Consider the following 26,523-nt stretch of genomic DNA (forward strand, 5'->3'; position numbering starts at 1 on the left):
GTGTATTCTGGTAACACTGCTTTAACAGAAAAACCTCAAGTACCAGAGTATTAACACAACAATTTCCTTCTGTATGAAGTCCAGTTAATGGGATGGGGTAGGGGCAGGCTTTGCTCCAAACAAGTCACTTGGGGGGCCCCTGGCTGCTGCCATCTCATCAGCAGAGGAGACAGGGCAGGTTCGTGGAGGTGGGGGTTGGTTTCTCGGGCCAGGTCAGGAAGCGGGACACATACTCAACACTCCTGTTGTGCTGAGTGGGGCTCAATCACGGCCTCCCCAACCTGCAGGAGGTGCTGGGGAATGCAGTTTAGCGAAATGCCTAGGAAGCTGATTTGGTGACTCCTAGCTGGTCTATGGTGTAGTGTGTGTGTGTGTGAATGTGAAGGTATTTACGTGTGCAGAGGCATGCAGAACATGGATGCAGAGGGAGGACAAAGTATTTACCTTGCTCCTCTTTCGCTGAGCGCTGCTGGGAACTCCCCTGGCTGAATGCTGGCACGTCTCCACCCCAGGTCCTGGATGAAGCCCTCCTCGGCCGCCTCTGCCTGACCGCCTCCCAGGCTGCCCGGTTGCCCCTGCACCTCCATTTGCACTGTCTTCGCCTCCCAGGCGCCAGGCCCAGGGACCCACCCATTGAGCTTCTGGCTCCTCTGCCCTCTTACTTCTCCAGGACCCTGCAGTGCCTGGGGCTCCACTACCAATAGTCCTGCTGGAAAGCGGTTGGGGTGGGAGGCGAATGGGCTGTGGTCAGTGCCCAGAAGAGTGTGGTCAGTGCTCAGCATGCAGTCAGGCCACCGTGTAAAATGCTGGGCGCTCTAGTGGGATAGACCTGAGATCGCATCCTAAGGCCATTTGCTGTGTGGTGTTGGCCAAATTACCTCACCTCTCTGGGCTTTAAATAATAAAAGTACCTACCTCACAGGATCGTTTTCAGGATTTGCTGAGAAAGAAAATGTTTATCACGGACTGTGCTTTCTGCTGAGTTCAACACATAGTCTTTATGTTTGGCTGTTTCTGGCCTAATTCTAGCTGAGAGAAAATGTTAAGAGTTTTTTTTTTCTTTAATTTGTGCTAAAATACACTTCGTAGACTTTACGATCTTCACTGTTTTTAAGTGTATAGTTCAGTGGCATTAAGTACATTCACACGGTGGTGTAGCCATCTTCTGCATCCAACTCCAGAACTTTCTCATCCACCCAAACTGAAACTCTGTTCTCATTAAACACCAACTGCCCATCCCCTACCCATCTCAGCCCCAGTAGCCACTGTTTCCTGTCTCCAAGAATTTGACTACTCATTTAGATGTTAGATATTTTACTTTAAAAAACCATGTAACATATCAAACATACAGAGTGCATAAAACATCTGTGTGACTTAAAGAATAACTGTAAGGTGACACTCACGTAACCACCACTTGGCACAAAATAGAAGCATCCTTCTCCTGTCTTAGAACAAAGCTGTTCTCAACCCTGGCCCCATATTAGAACCCCCTACCCTGCCCCCTCAGAAAGCTTAAAAAAAAATCCCCATGCCTCCCCTGACTGCACCCCTAAGATACTTTTACCAGTCTTGGATAGAGACATCTTTTTTAAAAGCTCCAGAACGGGCACTAGTGTAAAGTCACAATTGGAAACCACTCCCCTGACTTGAGAGAATTCTTTCCTTGTCTGTTTTTTTTAAGTGTTACCACATATACATGCATCCCTAAACAATGTATTTTGTTTTGCTTGTTTCTCAAACTCCTGTGGAATGGAACTGTGCTGTATATATCCTTTTGTGACTTGTTCTCACTCCACCCTGGGAAATGCATCTGTTGTGTGGCATGGAGTTGGAATGCTGGGGCTTGCAGTCTATCCACCCAACGTTAATGGACACTTAGGTCATCGGCTGTGACCACAGTGCTGCTGTGGGTCTGCCTGTCTGCGTTTTCTCATTCAGCTGTGCAATAATTTCTGGATCAGAGTGTATTTATCTTGATTTGACTAGTGTGTTTGTTTCCTAGGGCCGCTGCAATGAATTACCACAACCTGGGGCCTTCCCTGGAGGCTCAGTGGTTAAGACACTGCACTTCCATGGCAGGGGGCATGGGTTCAATTCCTGGCTGGGGAACTAAGATCCCATGTGCCACATGGCGCGGCCAAAAAATAGGGAAAAAAAAAAATTACCACAACCTAAATGGTTTAAAATAGCACAAAATGGATTCTCTCTCCGTTTTAGAGGCTGGAAGTCCAAAATCAAGGTGTTGACAGGGCTGTGCTCTACCCAAAGGCTCTACGGGAGAATCTTTCCTTACCTCTTCCAACTTCTGGTGGCTTAAGCACCCTCTGACTTGTGGCCGTATCATGCCAACCTCTGCCTCTGTCTCTACACAGCCTCCTCCTCGATTGTCTTCTCTTCAGTCCCTTGTAAGGACAATTGTTATTGGATTGAGGCCCCATCTGGATGATCTCATCTCAAAATCTGAACTTTAACTTATATCTGCAAAGACCTTTTTTTCCAAATAGACATATCCACAGGTTCTAGGAAGACATACCAACATTCAACCCATTATAACTAAGGAATGTTGAGCTTTTTTCAGATGAGAGGGGCTTGTTGGATATTTCCTTTTGAGGTGACCTTGGCCCCTTGCAGAGGAAGGGACGGGCCCACTCCCTCAGGAGAGGGCTGGGGTTTAGCCAGGTCCACTCTTCTCCGCTGAGTCTCCTGTTGTTGCTGGGTGGGAGTGCGGGGCTGTGCTTTGGGGGGGAGTTGCTGACAGCCTCTGGCTCTTGTCCTGGGCCCTGGAGTACAGGGTCACACTATACCCTCTCTTCACCCTCCAAGAGAAAAGGAGCCGAGCCTCGAAGACCTCATTTGCTCTTTTTTATTTGGCGCTGCATCCAGGATAAGGGTGATGGTGATGGAAGCAAGGGCTTCGGTGGCCACCTGTCCCTTGTGCCCTCCAAACCCCGGTCTGTGACAAGGGTCAGAGGTCCTGGAAGGCTCAGTGTCGTCACGAGGTGTGTCTCGGCCTTTGGTCTGTCACAGAGTCTGGCCTTGCATTTGCCTTTGGTCTTGCTCTTCCTGTAGATGCTAGGAAGATTTCCGTCTTCAAAGGGCTGAGACCACACATTACTTCCAAAGTAGGGACCATGAAGGTGCTGGGGAGCAAGAGCCTCCGTGTGAAAGGAGGGGAGAAGGAGGAGAGATGATCAGGAATCTGTTCAGGAACGGGGTCCTGAGGGGTGCAAGCCCTTCCCTTGGGGCACAGGCCAGCCTGGGGGCTACCCTCTACCTGTGCCCTCCAGCCCGGACCCCGATAGTCAGCACTACCCAGCGGGGTACTGGTCACAGTTTGAGGCCCACCTTTTTTGGTTTCAGGGCGTTGGGTGCCAGCTTGAGCTCAGGGGTAGGTGGGAGGGAAATCAAAACCTTGGCGGTTGGTAGAGTCATCAAGGCCTTGTCTGTGGTCGACAGGGCCTTGGTGCCCACCAGCTTGCTGTGCTGTAGTCTGAGGACCTGCCCCTGGGGCCAGGGCACATGGGGAGAAGGCAGCCGGGGCTTGCTGTGGAGGCTTGGGAAGTGGTAAGGGTCTGTGGGAGCAAGAGGGGCCGTGAGGGGCTGGGGAGGGGCTAAGGCTGACCAGCTGCCCCTCAAGGTGTGCGTGGAAGGTGGGGAGGCAGGGGGAGATGAGGGCAGATGGAGCCCACCCAGTTCCTTCTCCAGAGACCATGGGAAGGACACAGGGTTTGAAGTCCAACAGACCTGGGTCTGCATCCCAGCTCTGCCCCTTCTGAGCTGTGCAACCTCGAGCAACTTCCTTACACTTCCTGATACCTCGGCTGGAAAATGGGGATCATAGCACCTCCCTCGCTAGGCTGTGAGAACTAAAGGAGCTGGTCAGGTAGTGACACAGTTTAAACTGTTACGTGCTGTACAGATATTAGTTCTTTCCCCCAGAGGCAACTTTGCATGGCAGCAAAGACAGAATACTACAGCAGGAAAAGTCGGGGCTCTGGAGTGAGATCAACCTGGGACTGAGTCCTGGCATCTTCAAAATGAGTACAACTGCCTCACCACGTGACTACTTTGCAGGGGGGTGGATCACAGTCATTCAGTCATGCAGTTTTTAAAAATACTTTGTAAGTGGTGGCTTTTACTTACTACCGGTGACTCTCTGGTGGGGCTGTGGGTGGGGGCAAACCCAGGTGGTTAGGAGGGGCTTGGAGAACAGGAAGAAGTTGTCTTGAGGCCCTGGGGTGTTTGGGGGGAAGGGTCTTACCCAGGGCCTGGGAGTTCTTCAGACTCAGTGGCAATCTGTTCAAAGAGTAGGGATGCCTGTCCCTGCTAGCTAAGGTCATGGTAAAAATGCAGCCCATCCTCGTGCTGGGGGTGTCCCACTTCCGGAGATTGGGATGGACCTGGGCTATGGCACTTTTCGCCTTGCCTTTCTTCCCCTTTCCAGGGGCTGAGGTGGTGGCAGTGGAATCTGGCTTCTCAGTGTGCCCCAGACTTCTGGCCCCAGCAACTTTCCTAGAAGCTGACCTGTGGATGGGGCTTCCTGAGTCCTTGCTTTCCCCAGAGCCTCTCGGGGCCAGCAGGTGAGGGAGGGCTGGGCGGACGGCCATCCGCCGGTGACTCATCGCCAGGGGCTTCTTGATGGTGGAGCCCTCTACTAGAAGCCGGATACCCACATACTGGGGCACCTCCACGGCAGGCTGTCGGGAAGAAGGGGAGACAAGGCCTGCTCAGACCATGGTGCTAGAATCCTAGGTCTAGAAAGACTTAGGGCAGGGTAGATGGAATTAACTTCTGGGGCACCTGGTCAGGAGACATTTCTGGGCTGAGAAATGCAAAGCCCGTCTCTGTCCTCTAAGGGGTCTGAATCAGTACCTGGAGGGTCACAGAGCCCCTGAGATAAATAAACCAGCGGAGTGGGAGGCAGTCTTAGCCAGGCCCCCACATCCACCCTTCCATCCACCTGCCCTCCTCAACTCCCTGGCCAGGAATGTGTGTGTTCTCCTCCACCAGCTGCTGTCAATGGACAGCTTCCTGAGATGAGCCAGATTCTCTGCTGAGAGCATGTGAGTTACAACACCCAGACAGATAAGAGGCCTGGAGCCTGCCTAAATTCTCATTTGAACCAAGGGAAGCAGAACCTTAAAGAAGGCATTCTGTGGAGAGAATAATGTTGCAAATATACAGAGGGAGACAGAGAGAAAGATCCAAGAAAGGAGCTCCTGGGCCATGTTCAGTTCTTATTAAGCTGAGCTGTACTTCCTGCAATGGACACAGAAGAGCCCCTGCATATTGCTAGGAACACTCCTGTTAACCTAGGGCTAGGCTGAGGGGTTTTCCATGTCATCAACAGATCCTGATTAAAACCTATCTAAACATCAGTGTCATTTGGAGCTTGTTAAAAATACAGATATCAAGAGACTTCCCTGGTGGTCCAGTGGTTAAGAATCTGCTTTGCAATTCAGGGGACGCGGGTCCAATCCCTGCTCAAGGAATTAAGATTCCACATGCCATGGAACAACTAAGCCCCTGCACCGCAGCTACTGAGCCTTCACGCCACAACTAGAGAATCCGTGCCCTGCAGCAAAAGATCCGCAAGACGTAATGAAGATAATGAAGATCCTACATACCACAACTAAGATGTGATGCAGCCTAATAAATAAATATTTTAAAAATTTACAGATATTAACATCCTACTGTATAGCACAGGGAATTACATTCAATATCCTTGGATAAATCATAAAGGAAAAGAATATGAAAAAGAATATGTATATGTATAACCGAATCACTCTATAGAAAAATTAATACAACTATAATTTATATAAATTAATACAACTGTAAATCAGCTATATTTCAATTAAAAAAACAGATATCAGAGCTCATGGGAAGCCCAGTTGATACAGAAAAACTCATCTTTATGGAAGAATCTCAGCTCATAAATGCAGAAAGAATGATAGAAATAGCAATGTACCATTCTGCAACACTAACAGAACAGGCAAGAATCAAAACTGGATATCAAAACAAGTAGGTGAAAAGGATGACAGGAAATTGTGTCATCTGCACACTGCCAAAGAATCACCTTACAAAGAAAATGATCGCTGCAAAGTGAAGGATGCAACTTACCATGCAGAGATCTGGTAGCATGACCTTAACCGCGTGATCAGACTTAGCATCACCAATCACGAGACACTCTGACAATGGGTGTCTTGTGAAGCTGTATGAGGCACCCAGTATCACCTCTCAAGTGTTCTTGACAAAAATGTGTAATGTGAACCTCATCAAGCTGTGTGACCTAACTTCTAGTTTATAGGACATTCAGATAACAGAAGTTAAACACCACCATGAGGAAACAATCAGATAACTCCAGAATGTGGGACAGTTCCATAAAACAACCAGTCTGGTGCCTTCAAAAGATCCAAACATGGGTGGGAAAAAAAGCAGTGGGGCTGTTCTAACTTAAAGAGATTAAAGAACATCAAAGAAAATAAAATACCAGGAATAAATTTAACCAAGGAGGTGAAAAACCTGTACACTGCTGATGAAAGAAACTGAAGATGACACAAATAAATAGAAAAATATTCTGTACTCATAGAATGGAAGAATTAATATTATTAAAATGTCTATAGCACCCAAAGGAATCTATAGACTCAATGCAATCCCTATCAAAATTTCAATGACATTTTTCACAAAAATAGAAAAATCAATCCCCAAAGATGTACAGAATCACTTAAGACTTCCGAATAGCTGAAGAAATCTTGAGAAAGCACAAAGCTGGGAGCATCACACTTCCTGATTTCAAACTATTGAGTTGGCCAAAAAGTTCATTCGGTGTCCCCCCGCCCCCCCCCCACACCCCCCCAAGCACATATGGAAACTCAAATGAACTTTTTGGCCAAACCAATGTATTACACAGTTATAGTGATCAAAACAGTATGATACTGGCATAAAAACAGACACACAGATCAGTGGAACAAAACTAAAACCCCAGAAATCAATCCATACATTTGTGGTCAATTAAGTCATGATAAACGAGGCATGAATATACAATCTCTTAATAAGTGGTGTTGGGAAAATGGGACGGCCACATGCAAAAGAAAGAACCTGAACCACTATCTTATACCATATAGAAAAATCAACTCAAATGGATTGAAGACTTGAACATAAGACCTTAAACCATAAAACTTCTAGAAGAAATCAGCCAGGAAGTTCCTTAACTCAGTCTTGGCAATGATTTTTTGGATTTTGCAACAAAAGCACAAATAAAGAAACTAAAAATCTTCTAACAGCAAAGGAAATCAACAAAATCAAAAGACAACCCAGCAAATGGGAGAAAATGCAAATCACTTGTAAGAGGTTAATAACATACAAAGATATAAAGACAATCTTTTTTTCATGCAGGATCTTAGTTTTCCCAATTAGGGATCGAACCCACATACCCTGCATGGAAGTGTGAAGTCTTAACCACTGGATTGCCAGGGAGGTCCCCAAAATATATAAGGACAATCTGATTAAAAAATGGACAGAGGATCTGAATAGACATTTTTCAAAAGAAGACATACAGATACATGAAACAGGGGCATGAAAAGGTGCTCAACATCACTAATCATCAGGGAAATGCAAATCAAAACCACAATGAGATACCACCTCTCACCTGGCAGAATGGCTATCGTCCAAAAGACAAAAAATTACAAGGGTTGGCAAGGATGTAAAGAAAAGGGAACTTTTTTGCAGGTTGGTGGGAAGGTAAATTGGTGTGCCCACTATGGAAAACAGTATGGATGTTCTTCAGAAAGTTAATGTTAGAGCTACCATACAATCCAGCAATTCCACTTCTGGGTATTTACCTAAAGGAAATGAAAAACCATTTGAAAAGATATCTGCAAGCCCATGTTCATGGCAGCTCTATTTATAATAACCAACATATGGAAGTGGCCTAAGCATCCACTGACAGATGAACAGAGAAAATGTGTACATGTAAATATATTACGGAATATTACTCAGCCATTAAAAAGAACAAAATCTCAGGACTTCCCTGTCAGGCCAGTGGTTAAGACTCCACGCTTCCACTACAGGGAGCACAGATTTGGCCCCTGGTTGGGGAACTGCAGGGGCACTGGTTTGGTCCCTGTTTGGGGAACTAAGATCCCATGAGGTGCAGCCAAAAAAATAAAAATAATGAAATCTTGACATTTGTGACAACGTGGACAGACCATGGATATATTATGCTAAGTTAAATAAGTCAGCGAAAGACAAATATCATATGATCTCAATTATATGCAGAATCTAAAATAAAAAACAAACAACTCACTGATACAGAGAACAGATAGCTGATTGGTGGGCAAAATGGGTGAAGGGAATAAAAAATTACAAACTTTCAGTTACAAATATATAAGTCATGTATAGAATCATGACTATAGTTAATAATGTTGTATATTTGAAAGTTGCTGAGAAAGTAGATCTTAAAAGTTCTCATGCAAGAAAAAAATTTTTGTAACTATTTGATGATCTATGTTAACTAGACCTATGGTGGTGATCTTTTCACAATATATACAAATACTGTTATGTTGTACATCTGAAATTAACAATGTTGTATGTCAGTGATATCTAAAAAGACAAAAACAAACAGAAAACTTCAGAGAAACCCAAGCCATGCCTATTAGGCTCTTTAAGGCAGCTACACATCTTTTAAGCATCCCAAGAGTATACCTATAGGTCTCAAGATTCAGTCTTGAACACATTTTGAGTGAAAAGACAGAGCTGCATGGCCTTTTGGTTAACAGTAGAGTGGCACCCCACTCCAGTACTCTTGCCTGGAAAATCCCATGGGCGGAGGAGCCTGGTAGGCTGCAGTCCATGGGGTCGCTAAGAGTCGGACACGACTGAGCGACTTCCCTTTCACTTTTCACTTTCATGCATTGGAGAAGGAAACGGCAACCCATTCCAGTGTTCTTGCCTGGAGAATCCCAGGGATGGGGGAGCCTGGTGGGCTGCCATCTATGGGGTCACACAGAGTCAGACACGACTGAAGTGACTTAGCAGTAGCAGTAGCAGAGCTTCTATAATTTTGAGGGCTGCTGTTTTACTGGAACCTCATGGAAGAGGAGTTATTTATTTGAGCAGGGATTTGAACCCAGGGAGGTTTCAGAGTCTATGCTTGTAACAGTATGCTACCAGCCTCTAGAAGTATTATCCAACACACTAACTCATTTCATCCCCTAAACCCCAGGAGAAAGATGGTAACAGCATGTCCATCTTACAGACAGGGAAATGGAGGCTCAAGAGGGTGGAGTGGCTGTACCCAGTCACTGCAGCAAGACCAGGACCCAAACTGGGTTTGTGTGACTGCAGAGCCCTAAGCTTTACTACAGGGAGGCCTCCCTGGGTCCTGCCTGGGCCTGGCCACCTCACCTGCTTGTAGATGAGCTCAAAGGCCCCCGTGTCACAGTTGCGGTCCAGTCGCCGGTCGATGACCACACGCAGGGTGTCGGCCTGCACGCCGGCACAGAGCCTGGCGGTGACAGCCGTGGAGGGTGCCATGGTGGGGCTGGCGTTGATCTCGATCAGCCAGGGCTGGAAGTCCTCACCAAACACAAAGTCAGCACCATAGAGCTCGAAGCTGGCCTTCCGACACTGCACGGTGTCCTGGGAGGTCTGCAGGGCGTGGATCACTGCGGCCTTCATGCCAGGCACGATGACAGTGGACCAGGCGTTCGGGGCCCCCGTCTCCTGCAGGTGGGCCTGGAATTTCTGGCTTGACCACATGTTGTCTGGGGGCAGCAGTGGGTGCCGGTGGCATGAATTCTCCAGGTGCTTCTGGATGGAGTTGTTGCACAGGTGCACGGAGCTGGGACAGAGAGCAGGAAGCTGAGGACTGGCTCCCTGTGCCCCAGCCACTCAAACGTGGGGAGGGCAGGCAAACCCCAGAACCAGTCCTGCATACACTGAACTGTGCAGCTGAGTTGACAAAATGCTCATCACCATCTTCTAGGGCCTCTACCAGTCTGTGCTCAGGACCTCTCTGAGGGTACTAAGTATGGGGCCACAGTGCCAAGTGCTTCGTGACAGTGTCACAGTTAACTCTCCCAATGCCTGGAAGAAGGCAGCTCAGAGTACAGGGCTTGTAATCACCAAGACGTGTGCTCAAGTCCTGTCTTCATCGCTGACTGGTGAAATCTCATATAACTCATTTAACCTGCGTGCTCCTTTCAACATGTAAAAGATAGGGGTAGTAACAGTACCCACTTGGCCAGGTTTTCATGAACGTCAGAGATAATATACATGAAGTGCTTGGCAGTCGTCACATGCAAGCACTCAGTTAACCAACAGCTATGAGCTCCATGTTACTGGCTCCATTCTACAGATGGTGGTGACTGATGCTTAAACAGAGTTCCACTTGACCCAAGTCACAGAGCTTGGAAGCTGCAAAAAAGGAATTTGAATCCAGGGCTCCACAGGCTTCCTCTCACCTCCAAGTGAATGCTGCCTCTCTATTTCTCCTGATCCCCCTCTACCCTGCTCTACATCTTTTCTCTCATAACACGTATCACCTTTTAACCCATTGATGATTTTACTGATTATGTTCACGGCTTGTCTGTTTCTCCCTGCTGGAATGTGAACTCTTGAGGGCTGGGTTCATTTCATTCACTACTGTGTCCCAAGTGCCTAGAACGGTGAATGGCTCAGGGTACACGTGCCATAGGCATCTGCTGGGTGGAAGGATGGGTGGATGGATGACACCTGCCTGCCTGCAGAGGCTGTGTTCAGAGCCCAGCACCGCACTGGAAGCACTATTCCTTGCCAGCTCCGCAATTAGATTAGGAGCCCATGGGACTGAGGGGGCTGAGGGTGGGGGGGCTCACTTGTCCAGGTTCTTCAGGGAGAAGGGCTGTGTGGAGAAGCGGATGTAGCTGTCACGGTAGAACCATACAGTAAGTGGGTTCCAGTCGGTCACCAGGAACCACTGCCTCAGATCAAATTTGGTGCCAAAGATGAGCAAGGGCCGCTCGATATACTTCTGCACCACCCACTTGCCGTCCTTCATCATCATGGGGTTGCAGTCCACCAGCTTCAGCATTTCCTCCAGGTGGTCCATGCACATGATACCTAAAGGGGGAAACAGGGCTGGTTAGGGATCGGGCCAGGCTTTGGCTGGGAGATGGGCTAGGGGACTATGAACAGTTCATCCTAAGCCCTCATCCCCTAAGGACAGGCCCGAGTGGGTAAGCCTGCCTTTCTCCATGTTCCCTTTGGGAAAGCTGAGAATCTGCCAAGGATTTTTTTTTTAATTAACCAATTTTGATGATGGAAAGGCATATATGCACATATAAAAATTTAAACAGTATTGGGTCTTTTTAAAACCATATACATATATGACTTTGATTCGTTTTTCATAATAACAGAATATAAAAGAGCAGAGGCAAAAAGTAGGCAGTACAAAAGGGTACACAATTAAGAAAAAAGCAACAACACACATCTCCTGCTCCAAAGAAGCCAGGTGCTGCTTCCAGGTCCTATGGATGGGCACTCAAGTTATGGGAGAGTCTGTGTGTGCCTCAGCTGCACAGCGTTCTATGCATTTAAACATCCTAAGGAACTGGAACAGTGCCTGGCACTTGGTGAGCATTAAGTAAATGTTAACTCATCCTAATTACTAGTTACCTGTGAAAAACATCTCTAGTTATAGATTTGCTGGCTCAAAGGGTATGTGCATTTTTTCAGTTTACAGAACAAAGATGTTCTAACAACTTGCACTCCGAGTAAGAGTGTATGAGATTGTGTGTTTGCCCACATACTACCAACACTGTTGATGATTTATTTTTGCCATTCTCCTAGGTAGAATGGTATCTTTTAATTTTATCTGTTTTATAACAAGTGACGTTAAGCATCTTATGCTAATAAGGTGTTTTAATGCTGATAAATACAGCTGACCATTGAACAATGCAGGGATTAGGAGTGCCAACCCTCTGAACAGTTGAAAATTATTGTATAACTTTACAGTAGGTCCTCTATATCCCTGGTTCTGCATCCACAGATTCAACTATAGATCATGTAGTACTAAAGTAGATACAAAGTGAAAGAATCTGCATATATGTGGACCCATGCAGTTCATTCATGTTGTTCAAGGGTCTACAGTAAGAATCACACTGCAAACAAACACCTACACTCACAAATCAGTCATTTCTTCACTGCTTGGTCCTCCAAACAGTCTGACTGCCTGCCAATGGCACAGAACAACTTGTGCTTGGTTCCCAGGCCAGATACTTTCTCAAAAGCCCAGACTGATTACTAAGATTGCCAATATCATGATGACTTGTATAGCCACAGATTGAGACTGTTCACGACCTCTGACCCAGCAATTTCATTTTTAGGAATTTATCCTAAAGAAATAAGTGGAAAAACTACTATAAATGGAAAGATATCTGCACAAGATATTCATCAGTGTTGCTAACAGCAATTAACCAATCAATAATCAAATAAATAGGGGAAAAACTGATGGCCATCTAAATATCCATCAGAAAAGGATTAAGTAAAACCACAAGAGTACATATACACAAGATTAGACTGTGCAGCTGTAAGACAGAATGAGGTAGGAAAGTATATACCGTACTTTTATATAAAATTTAAAAACAGGCAACACTAATCTATGGTATTATAAGTCAGAATAAGGGCTTCCACTGCAGGGAGGTAGAGACCAGGAGGTAGTACGGGGCCCTCTAGGGTAAAGGTAATGTTTTATTTTGTAATCTGGGTGCTGTGTTTCCACGAGTGTGTTCCCTATGTGACAATTCACTGAGTTGTATATTCACAAAGTGTAGCCTTGTCAATGAAGTGGACTGTATACATATTTCAATTAAGTTTTACTAAAAATGGAGAGAAAATGTTGAAATACACTGGAATTCACTGTACTGTTCTCTTTGCTTTTGTGTATGTTTGAAAGTGACTAACAATAAACTAAAAATGGGGGCCAGGGGGAAGCAGATCTAGATGTACAGAAATGGAGTGACTTCTAAGATCTATTAAGAAAAAATAAAGGTGAAAAAAAGTAAGTAATACTCACTGATATGGAAAGATAAATAATGCAAAGAGGAAGCTACAGAGTAGTATGCTCTTATTTAGAATAAAACACACATACAGCCAACATGCATAGACCAGAGTACAGAAACACACCACAAGATAAACAGCAGTTATCTCAGTGAAATCAAAGGTGCCCTCAGTTTCTTCCACGTTTCTGTACTGTCTGATCTTTTTTTTAATAACAAATATGTATTTTCAAACCTAGAAAAGACCAACAAAACGATTTCCAAGGTAGAAGAAGACAAGACTATGATGCTAGTTTTAGAGAGACATCCCAAGAGTGTCCCACAGTGTGTGGAGCTGCGGCAGCTTCACTAGGACATGAACAAATTCTCCCAAGGGCAGTATGTGGGGCGATCCGCTGCCAAAAGTCTGTTTTTTACATCTTAGAAGTCCTTAACGATCTTTTAAAGGCTGGGCTAACGCACCATCCCAGCCTGCTGGGTGCCCTGTTCAAATTCCATTCGTGCTGAGCAGTCATAATAGTGACTAAAAACTATAGCACTTACATAGCAGTTACTCTGACAGTATAGGATCGAAGCACTTTGCATATTGTACTTATGTAATCCTCTTGGGTAGGTATTATTGGCTTCATTTTACCAAGGATGAAAATGAGGCACAGAAGAGGTTAACTAACCTGCCCCAGGTCTTTCGAATATTAGGGAGCAGGGCTTGGGTTTGAACCAAGAAGTCTGACTCTCAGCATCCACACCCTTAACCACTAATCGGAGAGCCCTTAGATGACAAGTAACTGCAGTGAGTACCACCAGGCCTGCCTAAATCATTAACCTACACTCTCAGGGCAGGAGATGAGGCGCTGGTATCATCATGATGTTGTTTAGTTGCTAAGTCGTGTCCGAACTCTTTTGCGAAGCCATGAACTGTAGCCCGCCAGGCTTCTCTGTCCATGGGATTTCCCAGGCAAGAATACTGGAGTGGGTTGCCATTTCCTTCTCCAGTAGATTTCCCCGACCCAAGGATTGAACCCATATCTTCTGAATCGGTGAGCGGATTCTTTACTGCTGAGCTGCTAGGGAAGCCCTATCGTCATTACAGCAGCCAACACTCATGGGGTGGCTATTGTGTCTGGCACTGTGCTGAGCGGTACATGCACTACCTCATTTAATCCTGGCCTCAAAGGAGGTATTATCATCAACTCTCACAGATGAGGGAACTGAGGTTCAAAGAGGTGATATAACTTCCTCAAGGTCACACAGCACATCAGGAGCAGAGCTGGGATTCGAACCTAGGCAGTTTGGCTCCAACAGAGGCTATACTATTAACTTCCTGTGCCTCTGGTTGGGGAGGGTGTAGGGTGCTGGTACAGGAAGCAGGGGCAGACCCCCACCTCGTCCACGGGACTTGGCTCCCGGCTTCACGATCCAGATGTTGCGATCTCCTTCCATGTCCATCTGGGGCACCACAGCCCGCAGCTGCTGCAGGATGTCCTCACAGCGCTGGACCTGAGTGTCGAGGTACCTGAGTTCTGCCCCCTCGCTGTGGGGAGATGATGGGACTTGGGCAGGGCTGGGCCTGGGGGCATCCTGGTGAACAAGGCAAGGGGAGACACAAGCCCCCTGGCCATGGTCCCACCAGCTTTGGTCACACCCTTCCCCTCGAGACCCAGACAGGGCTCTCCCAATCCTCCACCCCCACCTTCAGGCTGTGCCCCCGATCCACCCTGCCCAGGGCATCGTCCCCAACTGCTGGAATGGGACTTCTACCTACCGTATCCCCTCCCACTCCAATACTCCACCTTCTGCCACCTCTCTCTCTATTATATTAAAACTGCTCTTTGGCAGAATTTAATCATACCAGCATCAAATGATGAGGCACCTCTACATGCCAGGCACTGTGCCAAGGGCTTTACATACATTATCACTAATCCATCTTCGGGGAGATGTTATTGGTCCCATCTTAGAGAAGTATAAACTGAAGCTTGCAGGGTTAAGGGATGTGCCCAAGGCCACACACTGAGTTAAGAGGCTGAGCCAGGATGCAAACTCTAGCCTGCCTGAATCTTTCATCCACAACTGTTTTTGGAGGTTCACTCCTCTCCTAATCTTTAACCTAACACTGGTAGATAGGCAGGCCCTTTCCTCATCTAATTCTTTTCTTGCACAACTATATCATACATCTCCTAGATTTATTTCTCTTCCCATCACTTACCACCTGACACCTACACTTATTTGGTGACTGCCTGTCTCTGCTCACTCGAATGTAACCTCTATGAGACCAACTTTCTGTAGTCGTTATTCTCTGTTAGACTCCCGTCCCCAAGTAGTACCCCAGCACTTATCAGGTACTCCCTAGAAATTTGTTAAATGAATGAATGGTTGGATAAGGAAGTCTCTGGCAGCGACTGGGCTGTATGGATAAGAGTTCGGGGACAAAGAGGAACCTGATTCCTACAGGACACGAAATGTCCTCAACTAAACCAAGTCACAAAACATCCCAGATGGCGGCCTCAGCCAAACTCTCCCACTTCTTTTCTTTTGACTGAACAGGAAGGAAGCCTCCGCTAGATGGTAACCTCTCTTTTAACATCTCTTGGATGTTAAAGAGGCTGGAGCCTCTTGGATATCTCCAGCCACAGAGAACTTATCTCTGTTACTAAGGCTGGCATAGCAGTGGCAGCTGGGCAGTGCTGGGAACAAGGACAATCAAATGGAGGGGTCTTGGCAAGGCCTCCTTTTCACACACGAATCCTGGCCCTTCTATTTCCACAAGGTTTGCTGGAAACGTTTCTGTGGCCATGGCATAAAGAATATACTGAGCAAATCTGTGATCTGGCCCAGGAAAGTGTCACATGGCAGTGGCAGGGACACATGCAATCTGAAAAAGCATATTCAACATGACAGTATGATTTTATATTTAGTTAAAAAAAAAAAAATTAGTTCTGTGGAAAGTGGACCTGATGGTCAGGGGATGGGGAAAAAAAAAGCCTGGTTGGTGAGTTGTAGATTTGTTTTTAAAAGCTGAGAAGCAGCAATAAATATTGACTTAATTAATGTTAATTATCTAACAATTCAGTGCAATGTTACATGAGGTAATATTTTATGTAATCCTGATTTTTTTTTTAATTAACTTTTTTTTTTGGACTGCTTCATGTAGCATGTGGAATCTTAGTTCCCCGAGCAAGGATTGAACCTGCACCCCATGCACTGGAAGCAGAGTTTTAACCACTGGATGACCAGGGAAATTTCCTAATCCTGCTTTTGAGAGGTTCCTTCAGCCCTCGACCTGCCCCACATCCAGAAATGTAAAGGACTGACATTATTTCCACCAACTATTCTAACTCAGTCCTGACGATTCTTTTTCTTTCTTTTTTTAAATATTTTTAATTTATTTGGCTGTACTCGGTTTTACTTGCTTTCTTTGTGGCATGTAGGCTCTTTTAGTGGCAGCATGTGGAATCTAGTTCCCTAACCAGGGACTGAACCATGGCCCCGTGTATCAGGAGCTTGGAGTCTTAGCCACTGAATCACCAGGGAAGACCCCCAGTGATTCTTAATTTCAGAAGGGCAGCTTTATGTTTTCTGGCAGCTAAGGGGAAAGTATGGGATCACCTAGTTTTCCTTCTCTAATGTTTAAAAAAAAGATACAAATGAATTATTCATCAATGATGTGGGTTTGCTGGCTAAGTCATTTGTTCAAAGTTCATGTACTAGTTCTTCAGTCTTCCCTATCAATCATTAAATCTGTCTGTTTCTTTCTATTCTAACACCACGCCACCTGAGGCCTTTAGCCCTCCCCCTGACTTGCTCCAAGTCTCCTCGCTTGAGCTGTCTGCTCGTGAGGGCACGGATTTTGCTTCATTTCTGGGGTCTTGCACAATGCCTGGCACATAGGAAGGGCTCAGTAAATGCTGAGTAGTTTTCTTGCCTTCAGGCCCTCTTCCTGCCAGTTTTTCCTGCACACTGTGCTGAACAGCATCTCCCTACAACAGGCCCAGGCCCATCTCAATACTCCTTTCCTCTGCTCAAGAATCTTTCCCCACAATGTGTCCTGAAAATACAACCACTAAAGATTCTTGGGGCAGGGGACTGGGGTCACATAAGTACAGGATACACTGCACACTCTGTCTCTCTTGGGAGTTTACACCATCTTCTGAAAAGTCCTCTATCAAGGAAACCTATTTTAACTTTGTTCAACCCAGTGTTTTCCAAATGTGACTGGCCACAAACCCCTTTTTTCACAAACTCCATTTCAGCATATAGAACTAGCATGCTATATAATAGGCTTTGCAAAATGCTGGTTTCCAGGATAAAATCTAAATGACCTAACAGAGTCTTACTTTGTGAATGAATACTATGAGTCAGTGCTGAGCACATCATAAAAATTACCCTGTCTAATCCTACCTTTGAGGCAGAACATTATTTTTAAACCTATTCTGCACTTGAGAAAAGCAAAGATCAGATAGGTTAGTGAGATTCCCAAGGTCACAGAGCTTGGAAAGAGCAAAGGCAGAACTTGAACTCAGATCTGTCTGACAGCACAGGCCATGCTACACCGAGATCTGGGGAAGAGTAGTTTGGACCCTAATATGAAGCCAGTGAGAACTCCTGAGGGTTCTGGAGGAGAATAGTAGGGTGAATGAAAACAGGGAGACTTGGGGAGGAGCTGGGGGCCGTGGGCATTCGACAGAGAGGTTCTGTCCCTGACCATCAGCTGGGAACATGAAAGCTGCCCGAGAGCACGCCCCATGGCCCGGGCTGCAGAGGCACTCACTGGACCACTTGGTAGTAGCGCTGGAGGAAGAGGGACCAGCCTTCAGGGCCCAGGCAGGGCGGGGTCGCCACGTCCTTGTCGATGTCCAGATGCGCCAGGTTGTTAAGGTGCTCCTCGCAGGCACACAGAGCCTCATCCACAAACTCTGGGGACACCGACACTGGCTTCTTCTCCTGTTTCTTTGGCTGCTTGTCTCCTGTAGAGATGGGGTAGAGGTGGGGGCTGTCACTATCCCACGCTCCACAGCTCCCACTGCCCCAAGGCCTGTCACTTACTCGTGACTTCACCAGAAACACACCTGCAGTCCCTACTGCTGTGGGACCTGCCACTCACCTGGGGCTTTGTTCTAAATTCACCTGTGGTCTCAGTGTGCATCCTTGCCCCTCACTGTGCAGGACCTGTCATTCATTTGAGGCTCCATCCTAAATGACCCCAAAGCATCTCAGCACCTAGAGTCCCAGCAGACACACCTGTAGCCTCTCTGTGCTTGGGAGCTCTGACACACCTGAGGCCCCTTGAGCCCCTGCTCCTGACACACCCAGGAGACAGCCATGGGGAGGTGTCCCTCTTGAAGAGCCAGGGACTTTCTTCTCACAGCAGAGCTACCTCTCCGTTCAAATCCCTGAGGAATTCTGGGAACTCTGGCTGATGGGCCTCTGGCTACAGGATGGAAGCTGTGAGGTAGGAGCTAAGTCCAGAAAGGGAAAGGGCCAGCAACTGGTTGAGCCGACAAGTAGGGAGAGACTCTCTGGGTCCCCCTTCACACGGCACGAGGGGTCCTCAGACTATATGCAACTACATGGTTTTACTGCTGCCTCTCCTCACAGATCTGAGCTCCCCACAGGCAGGGACGGACCATGTCCTCTTAAGTCTGTCCTCTCTAGAGCACTCTGCCACACGCTAGGCCCATCGGAGGACTGAGCGAGGCAGTGGGTCAATTAACAGATAGGAAGACATGTGGGTAAGTGGGTGGGTGGGACAGAAGAATGATGAGTAGATGGGCCAGAAGATAGATTAAGTGGTGGATGGCAGGATGGAAAAGAAGTACACGGATGGGGAGGCGGGTCTGTGGAAGCATAAGTAGGTAGATAGGCAGGAAGGTGGAGTGGGTGGATAGGCAGTATGGAGTTGACAGAAGTAGGTGAATGAACAGATCGACAGTGCGGGGAAGGATGAATGGATGGATGGGTGGATGGGTAGGTGAATGTGAGATGGGTGGGTAAGTAGGTAAGCAGATGGATGAATAGACTGTGGACAGAAAGAAGGGGAGATGTATGGAAGAGTGGGTAGGAAGGGGTGGTGGATGGGCAGACGGATGAGAAAAATACCATGACAGATGGGTGAGGTGTGCTGGGTGGGAGGATAAATGGTTAGGGGGGCAGAGGTGACCACAGTACTTACTTGGGGCCTCCTCTTCTTCGACAGAGTTTGACTTCCACTCGCACTTTACCACCAGCTTGAGAACGTTGCGGGCAGCTGTCAGCCAGAAGTCCTCTGCTCCCGGGGCAGGGGATACCCTCCTCAGCCCCTAGGCTCCAGGCCTGTTCTGGTTCCGGAACCTGATCATGACCTGCCCCACTCTGGATCCGGAACCTGACTACCGTTTCTGGCTCTAGAATCCCACTTAGAACCTGGCTTCTGTTTCAACTGTGGAACGAGCCCCTGAATCTGACCTGACTTGGCTCATATTCCACCTTCAGAATCTTGCTTGGTTCTGCTGTCTGATTTCTCCTCCTCTGTTCCTGATCCACTTTTTTTTTTTTTTTATTGTGCATGTGTGTGATTTTCTATTTTTTTTTATTTGAAGTATAGTCGATTTACAATGTCCTGATCCACTTTTGATACTTAATTCTAGCCTGAGAAGCAGACCTTGCCCCAAATCTATATAGGATTTGGAGACTAATTTAAACCTAGCGTCTAATGTGGATCCAAATTCTGACCTGAATTTACAGCGTGTGCTGGAGTTGGAGCCTACTCTGTCCGTGAGCCCCAAAGTCTAGAAACTTTTCTTGGAACTAGACTTGGAACCAGATCTAGTCAGTGGAATCTGACAGGGGGCTGGAACTTATTCTGGATTCCAAACTCAACTAGGTGACCAACTTTTAGAATCTGCTCTAGAAAATAAGATAAACTATGTCAGCTCTTCTGGAGGTCTGGGGTGACCAAGGTCGGGGGGCTCATTAAGGGAGGCACATAAGGGAAAGATGAGGGTTGGGGATGGAGAAGGAAATCTGCTGGGGCAGATGAGGGCATGAGAGAGGCCCTTTGCTCTCCAACACCAGCCAGGGCTTTAGCCCTCCTCCTTCGGCTTGAGGGGCTAGGCATGGGGCTGGTATCTCCTTACCTATGAAGGCCTTTTTGTCATCCTCAGCCCCCAGGCGGTAGCAGCGTGGGAAGAAGGAGTCGGCATCAGCCTCATCGAACCACGGCAAATTCCGGAGATTGAGACACAGACCCACCTATGGAGTCAGCCGCTGAGGAGGCAGGGTGGGACTTGCCCAGGGGGCCTCCAAGGGACTCTCCACACTGGGCACCCACCCAGAGAGCTCAAGGGGATGCTGTGTGGACAGGCTCAGAGCCTCTGCCCCACTTGCTAGGCTCATATCCAACTCCACATGACGCTCATGTGGTTCCCTTTGCCCAGAATGCCCCGCATCCTTCCAAGCCACCCTTTTGCATCCTTAAAAACCTGCCTCTTTGAGGAATCCTTCCCAATCCACACTAACAATAGACCAGCAGGTCCCAATTATAAAGCCTATCATTCTTGCCATAACCCTAGAGGATAGGTCTTACTGGAATTCTTATTTAAAGAAGAGGAGCCTGAGGCTCAGAGAGGTGAAGTCACTTAACCAAGACAAGATATAATAGAACCATCAGCCAGACAGTTTCTACTTAGGAGAGAAGGGTCCTCCTGCTCACAATCATTGGCCATGGTATTTGTTCTTACTCCAGACCCTGATTGGCTCCTGGAGTCTATTTACAGTCACCATGTCTATATGTGCCAGACATGCTGCACAGGTTGGATTTGAACCCAGGTGTGTCCAACTCCCACTGAATCACGTACTTCCCCACCTCCGGAGAACTCTTACTGACAAGGAGAACAGAAAAAGGGACTGCCAGCCCAAGAGCTGGGGGGTTGGCAGCTGCATGCCTGCGCTCTGAAGAGCTCACCTTTGTGGTAAAGGAGCCTGCCCGAGCATAGTGGTTTATCATCTGATCCTTGGAGAGGAAGCGACAGTCCAGGATGTCCCGACGAGTAGTCCAGATGAAGTAGGGGATCTCGTTCCGAACCATACGTGACTGGGGAGAGGGGAGGAGACAGGGAAGGTTGATGGGGGCACCACGAGGCCTGAGGAAGCTTCTCCCCACCATGCTGAGCAAGGTGGGTGAATGGAGGGAAAGGATCCTCCCAAGGGGGCCTCTAGCTCACATGTCATCTTTTTTAAGTTAAGAAAAGACATCTCTTCCCTTTCGGGCACACACTGGTGAGCAGAGAGCAGGCAGGCTTGCAGCTCTTTCAAGGTGCCCCTAGGCTGTGACTAAACCCCACAACTGAATGCCACACCTTGTTCTGGGTCTTGGCCGTTAGTGACTTACTCAGTGGCAGGGCAGTGACTCTAAGCTGATGGTCACAGAGCATGTTACAAAGGTTTTCTCATGAGCTCCACTTCTCCCCAACCTTCCCAGAACTCTGGGAGGAAGGATTACTGATAACCAGTAACACCAGGTGCCAGGCCCTGTGCTTAAGCTTTCCATGTCAATTCATTCATTTATTTATTTTTTCATGTCAATTCATTTAATCCTCACCATAACCCTATGTGGTAGGTGCTACCATTATCCCCATTTCACAGATGAGGGAACTGAGGCTCAGGGACTTGTCCCAGGTTCACAATGTTGGGCCGTGTGGAACTGCCAGTCCTCAACCTCATCTGACAGACAAAAATGGCAGTTTGGCATAGTTCAATTCAGAAAGTGGTGGTACGAAGATTCAAAGCCAAGTGTCTTGATCTCAACACACATATCCTCCCCAAATCATATCAGCCTCTTTCAAAAATGTTTAAGTCCTTCCTTCTAACCTTCACTTGCCAAGAATGGAGGAAGATGAACTATGGGGTTTTATTTGGAAGGGGGAATTCCCAGGCCAGCCTCCTCTGTGTCACTCACCACTCCACTGGCCTACCTAGGCTTTAGAGAACCGATCGTTTTTACCGCAGACAGGGAAACTGAGATTAGAAAACGGCTTGTCTGGGGTCACCAAGCTGGACTCTAGTGCTTTCTCCTGAAAGAAGCAGCCCCCTATCCAGCCCGCTGGGTCCTCACCATCAGAGCGTGTGTCCCATGTAGGTCATCAAATTCCAATAACTCATCGAAGTCAAACAGCTGTGGTGGCCGGAATGCCTCCTCCTCATCTTCATCCTCTGTAAATGTACAGCCCATGTGTGGAAAGGCCCCGGTCCCCGCCCCTCAGCCCCACATCAAAGCCTCAACTTTGAGACAGTGAGAAGCAAAGCAAAGGGACTCAGGCAGCTTGTGGGAAGGGAGGGATATCTCACCATCCTCAGCTGTGTCACTGTCACCCATTACCGAGCTGTCCAGATCCTTATGTGGTTGTGGCAAAGTGGTACCCAAGTGATGGACCATCTTCTTCTCCACCCAGCCCCTTTGGCGCAAGAGGCACCGGATCACAGGGTAGCGACCTTGGATCATAAAGATCTTCTTCTGCTATAAGGTGACAGAAGAATACTTTTTCAGTTAAGTATAGCCTAAGTGCTGGTCACAGGGGAGATAATAGTGAGCCAGACAGCTATGGTCTCTGCCTTCATGAAATTTATATATTCTAGTAGGAGAGACAGACTGTAAACAAGCAGAAAAATAATCTGCATAATCATATTAGCAACTATATTTTCTAATATTTATTGAGCGTTTACTATGTTTTAAGCACTTAAATACATTACTAACAACAATGTATATTTTTAAGACACTGTTATTCCCACTTGGGGATTCCAAGGTGGTGAAGTGGTAAAGAACCCGCCTGCCAATGCAGGAGATGCTAGAGAAACGGGTTCAAATCTTGGGTTGAGAAGACCTCCTGGAGGAGGAAATGGCAACCCACTCCCAGTATTCTTGCCTGGGAATCCCATGGACAGAGAAGCCTGGCTGGCTGCAGTCCATGGGATCACAAAAGAGTCAGACACGACTGAGCACCCGCATGCAACCAATCTCTACTTAACTGGTTATGAAACAGAGGCGTGGAGACACTGAGTAGCTTAGCCACCCAGTGGTTAAGTGAAAGAGCAGGAATTAACATCCAGGCTGGGAAGCTCAAGAAATAGGATTTTAATGGGGATCCAGAGAATCAATCGGGAAGCTGAGAAGGAGCCAGAAATGTACCGAGCTGGGCAAATGGCAGTTAAGGCAGAGGGAAAAGCACGTGCAAAGGCCTTGAGGCTGGAGGGGTCAGAAGGAACTGGAAGGGAGCCAGGGTATATGGAGTGTGGAAAATGAGGGGAGACCTCCTAGGAGGTGTGTGGAAGGCACTGACGGCCTTGGAATGAACTTGGATTTTATATTAAGAGCAGTGTGAAGCAATAAGGTGAAGGAAGGGAGTGACATGGTTGGAGGCTGTTAAGTGTGGCTTGCTGTCCTATGGAAAACAGATGGGGGGAAGGAGACTAGTGAGAAGGCTGTTGCAGTTTCTCTAGGTGCCTCCAGCAGAGATGGGAACAAGGTGGGAGTTGAGATTCCTTTTGGAAATAGAGAGAAGTTTTGCTATTAGGATTAGATGTGTGGGTGAGGGAACAGAAAGATCAATTTCCTGGCTCGAGCAACTGGGAGATGGAAAAGACCCAAGAGCAGGGAGAAGAATGGGTCTGGGCAGGAAAATGAAGAGTATGGTTTAAGACATGGGTTTGAAATGCTTTGATGCTCCCTCGATGGAGATGTCAAGTGGGGGACTGGATCCACAGAGCGGTGCAGTCAGAAGCCAGGCTGGGCTGGAGAGGGAATGAAAAGAGTGCAGGATGGATTGAACTCACAGCCAAGGAGACAAATGTAGAGAGGGGTCCAGGGAAACAGGAATGTCCTGAGAAGTCTTCAGAGGCAACTGAAAAGTAGCTGCCTGGGAGGGAGAAAGGAAAAGCAAGTGTGCAGACAGCCAAGAGGAAAGGTGTGTTGGTGCAGAATGACACAAGGTGCCAAACCAAGGTCAGGACAGAAAAGGTGGATCTGGCTCCTTAGCGGTCACCAGTGACCTTAACTAGAGAGGTTCCTGATGAGAGTGGTGAAGGACAGGGACCCAGAGTGGTGGGGCCTGAGGACTGAAACCCAGACAAAGAAGTTGAATTCTGCCAAGAATTTTGGTTGTGAACGGGGTGTTGAAAACTGGAGAAGTATTTGAAGACAGGCGTGGGATCAGGGTTTTTTCTTCTTTATTTTCTAAGGAGGGGAGAATATAGTGCAAGGAGGCAGGGTGAGCCACCCTCCAGGCTTTTTCTAGCCCCTCCCCCAACCCCCTCCAACCTTGACAGCTCTCTCCACGTGGATCTTGGCGTTTCTGAGCCGGCCCATGTGTTGAGACGCCTTGGAGAATCCTCGCCAAAGGACAAGAGAACCTGCAGAAAGATGCGGAGTAGGGGTGGGGTAGGCACCCCTTCTTTCTCCACCCTTCATCCGATGCCTATCCTCTACCGCTCCTCTCCGGTTCCCGGGATTCTCATGTCCGCCCCAAGACTCAGCCCTGGGCCAGGAGGGGCGAGCCGCAAGTGGCCTCACCGTCCAGGGGCGGGGCGTCCTCCTGGGCCGGGGTAGGCGAGGGCCCAGGGAGGCGGGGATTCTCAGCGCCCTGGGCGTGGCTGTCGTGGGCCGAGGGCCGGAGGGCGCAGTCTAGGCGGCGCGCTGAGGCTGGGCTGCAGACCCAGTCTTGGCCGTGCGCCGGACCCTTCTCTGGAAGCCGGAACTCGGAGTGGCGCGCCCTGGGCCATGGGGCGGGGGAAGTGGCGCGGCGCTCGAGCGGCTGCGGCTTCCGTGGCCAGCTGCACACGGGGCCCCGCTCCTGGCGGTACCAGGCGGTGGAGTCCGGCTGTGCGGCCCCCAGCTCCCCCGCCCTCAGGAGCAGCGCCGCGGTGGGCCCCTGCATGAGACCCTCGCCGCGCGCGCGCGCATTCCCTGGGCCCCAGAGCCCGCCTCCCCTCCGCGCGCAGCCGCGTCTCGCGGGAGCGTCCTGCGGGGGCCTGAGCTGAACCCTCCGTTCTGAAGCCCCGCCCTCTGTTTTTTGTCGCCTTAGAAACGATTCCCCTGGCACAATCAGGCCTCGGGTGGCGGTTCGGGGGTCTACTTCCAGCGGGGCCAAACTCGGGGCCTTGCCTGCCCCAGACCCTTCATGAATGGGGCACTGAAGCTGGAAGCATAGAGCACTGGCTGCCCCACCAGTTTCTAACAGGGTCCTGATTCCTTATCCAGCGCTTCCTGGGGCTTCAGTTATTCCACAGTAGTCAGCGAAGACCACGTGCTAGGTAGTGGGCTAGGTGCTGGGGATCAGAAGAACAAACTACACATGGCCCCTGATTTCATGGCGCTTACTGCCCGGTGGAGAGGAAACAAAAAGCAAGCAACAGAGGAATAACACAGGTGTTTTATACTTTAGCTAAAGTGGTCAATGATGTCCTTTCTGAAGGGGTGACATTTAAACTGAAACCTACTGAATGCAAATTGGTGAGGAGTTGGCCAAGGGAGGAATAGCATTCCAGGGAGAGGGGTCTCTGCAACAGCCCTGAGAGGGTAAGAACTTTTCTGGGGGAACTAAAAGGAAGCCGACCAGACCTGCAGCTCCTGGCAGATGGAGCTTGGGTAAGGTCCTTGGGGGTAGATTTGAAAGCCAGGGCAGTATTATGGGGAAAATAAAAGGGCAGAACCCCCAGACCCTCCCCCCCCCCCCCCAAAAAAAAAAAAAAAAAAAAAAAAACAGCACTTGGAAATAGAAAATAAGTATCGTTTTAATCTACCAAAAAAACAAGTTATCCAACAGCCCTCAAGACAAGACGGTAAGCAACCTTTTTGGATTGTATGAAACAGTATGAAAACTGTTACACCCTCAAATGTCACAGGTGAGAAAAATAAGGTTCCAAGATGTTAAATAATTTGCCTTAAATCGCATAGCAGAGCCCTGGAACCCAGGTCTGACTCCAAAGCCCCACTCTTAAACACAAGTCTGTAAGGGTTGCCTATCAGTCATGCAAGTACCAAATGGACAGTGTGAGAGGCAAACTCTAGCAATGCCCTCTCAAGCAGATTCCAGGAACCCAGCTCTGTCAATCACTGATAGATTGGCTCACACAAGTGAAGGTGGGTCCTCCACAGACCTCTCTAGTCAACCCCAACCACTAAGATCACCCTTTCTCAACCCTGCGGCTAATGACTGGGCTTCCCAAAAGGTATGCCCTCAGGAGAGGACTGGCTGATTGGAGACCATCCAGTCTGTTCTGATCAGCCAGCAAATTTGGTTTTAGCTCTGAACCCTGGGAGATGGATCCGTGACAAACTAGAATTCTGGCTGGCTCACCCAGGCATTGCTGTCCTGTGAGGGTTGAGTGAGCAGCTGCCATACTCTAGTGGATGTCCAGCTTCACTGCACCTTCACGTGAGCAACAATCACTGCAAAGCTAGGCCATGGCCGTGTGCCCCACAGAAGGGCACACCTAATTCTGCAAGACAGGAGGGGGAGGT

At 48.1% G+C, this 26,523-nt stretch overlaps 2 protein-coding genes across 10 annotated transcripts in view; one reads left to right on the top strand and one right to left on the bottom strand.

The window, feature by feature from the left end:
- The window catches only part of RPUSD3 (RNA pseudouridine synthase D3), a 28,015-nt gene extending 7,090 nt beyond the window's left edge, over nucleotides 1-20,925 (top strand). Inside the window, exon 8 of one of the 3 annotated variants that reach the window (XM_070359268.1) lies at nucleotides 20,174-20,925. In XM_070359268.1, the coding sequence (XP_070215369.1) occupies nucleotides 20,174-20,187 (14 nt within the window). In that variant the 3' untranslated portion in view covers nucleotides 20,188-20,925. Of the gene's footprint in view, nucleotides 1-512; nucleotides 2,982-5,462; nucleotides 9,406-20,173 lie in introns of those variants that run through there. The other 2 variants (XM_070359266.1, XM_005907066.3) reach the window with 2 other exon arrangements.
- Nucleotides 2,958-25,010, bottom strand: TTLL3 (tubulin tyrosine ligase like 3). Of its 7 annotated transcripts, none has more exons than XM_070359258.1 (14): nucleotides 24,574-25,010; nucleotides 24,322-24,413; nucleotides 22,356-22,524; nucleotides 22,123-22,220; nucleotides 20,974-21,102; nucleotides 20,147-20,261; nucleotides 19,204-19,296; nucleotides 17,803-17,998; nucleotides 14,420-14,568; nucleotides 10,857-11,100; nucleotides 9,406-9,841; nucleotides 4,525-4,697; nucleotides 3,346-3,821; nucleotides 3,003-3,140 (listed from the first exon to the last, which is right to left on the bottom strand). In XM_070359258.1, the coding sequence occupies exons 1-13, from the start codon at nucleotides 24,935-24,937 to the stop codon at nucleotides 3,383-3,385; spliced, it is 2,697 nt and encodes an 898-aa protein (XP_070215359.1). In that variant the 5' UTR covers nucleotides 24,938-25,010; the 3' UTR covers nucleotides 3,003-3,140; nucleotides 3,346-3,382. The 7 variants fall into 7 exon arrangements, with proteins under 7 accessions (XP_070215363.1, XP_070215362.1, XP_070215359.1 ...); XM_070359257.1 differs by having other exon boundaries at nucleotides 3,019-3,155; XM_070359259.1 differs by lacking the exon at nucleotides 3,003-3,140 and having other exon boundaries at nucleotides 3,243-3,572; nucleotides 3,745-3,821.
- Between the last annotated feature and the right edge of the window lie 1,513 nt (nucleotides 25,011-26,523).

Source organism: Bos mutus, chromosome 22, assembly GCF_027580195.1.
Source record: "Bos mutus isolate GX-2022 chromosome 22, NWIPB_WYAK_1.1, whole genome shotgun sequence".
NCBI lineage: Eukaryota > Metazoa > Chordata > Mammalia > Artiodactyla > Bovidae > Bos > Bos mutus.

Coding starts and splice junctions, on each gene's coding strand:
- TTLL3 (XM_070359258.1), bottom strand. CDS start 24,937: ATGCAGGGGCCCACCGCGGCGCTGCTCCTGAGGGCGGGGGAGCTGGGG. Junction 24,414..24,573: donor GGACGCCCCGCCCCTGGACG/GTGAGGCCACTT, acceptor ATCTTTCTGCAG/GTTCTCTTGTCCTTTGGCGA. Junction 14,569..17,802: donor CGCTACTACCAAGTGGTCCA/GTGAGTGCCTCT, acceptor ATCTCCCCACAG/CGAGGGGGCAGAACTCAGGT.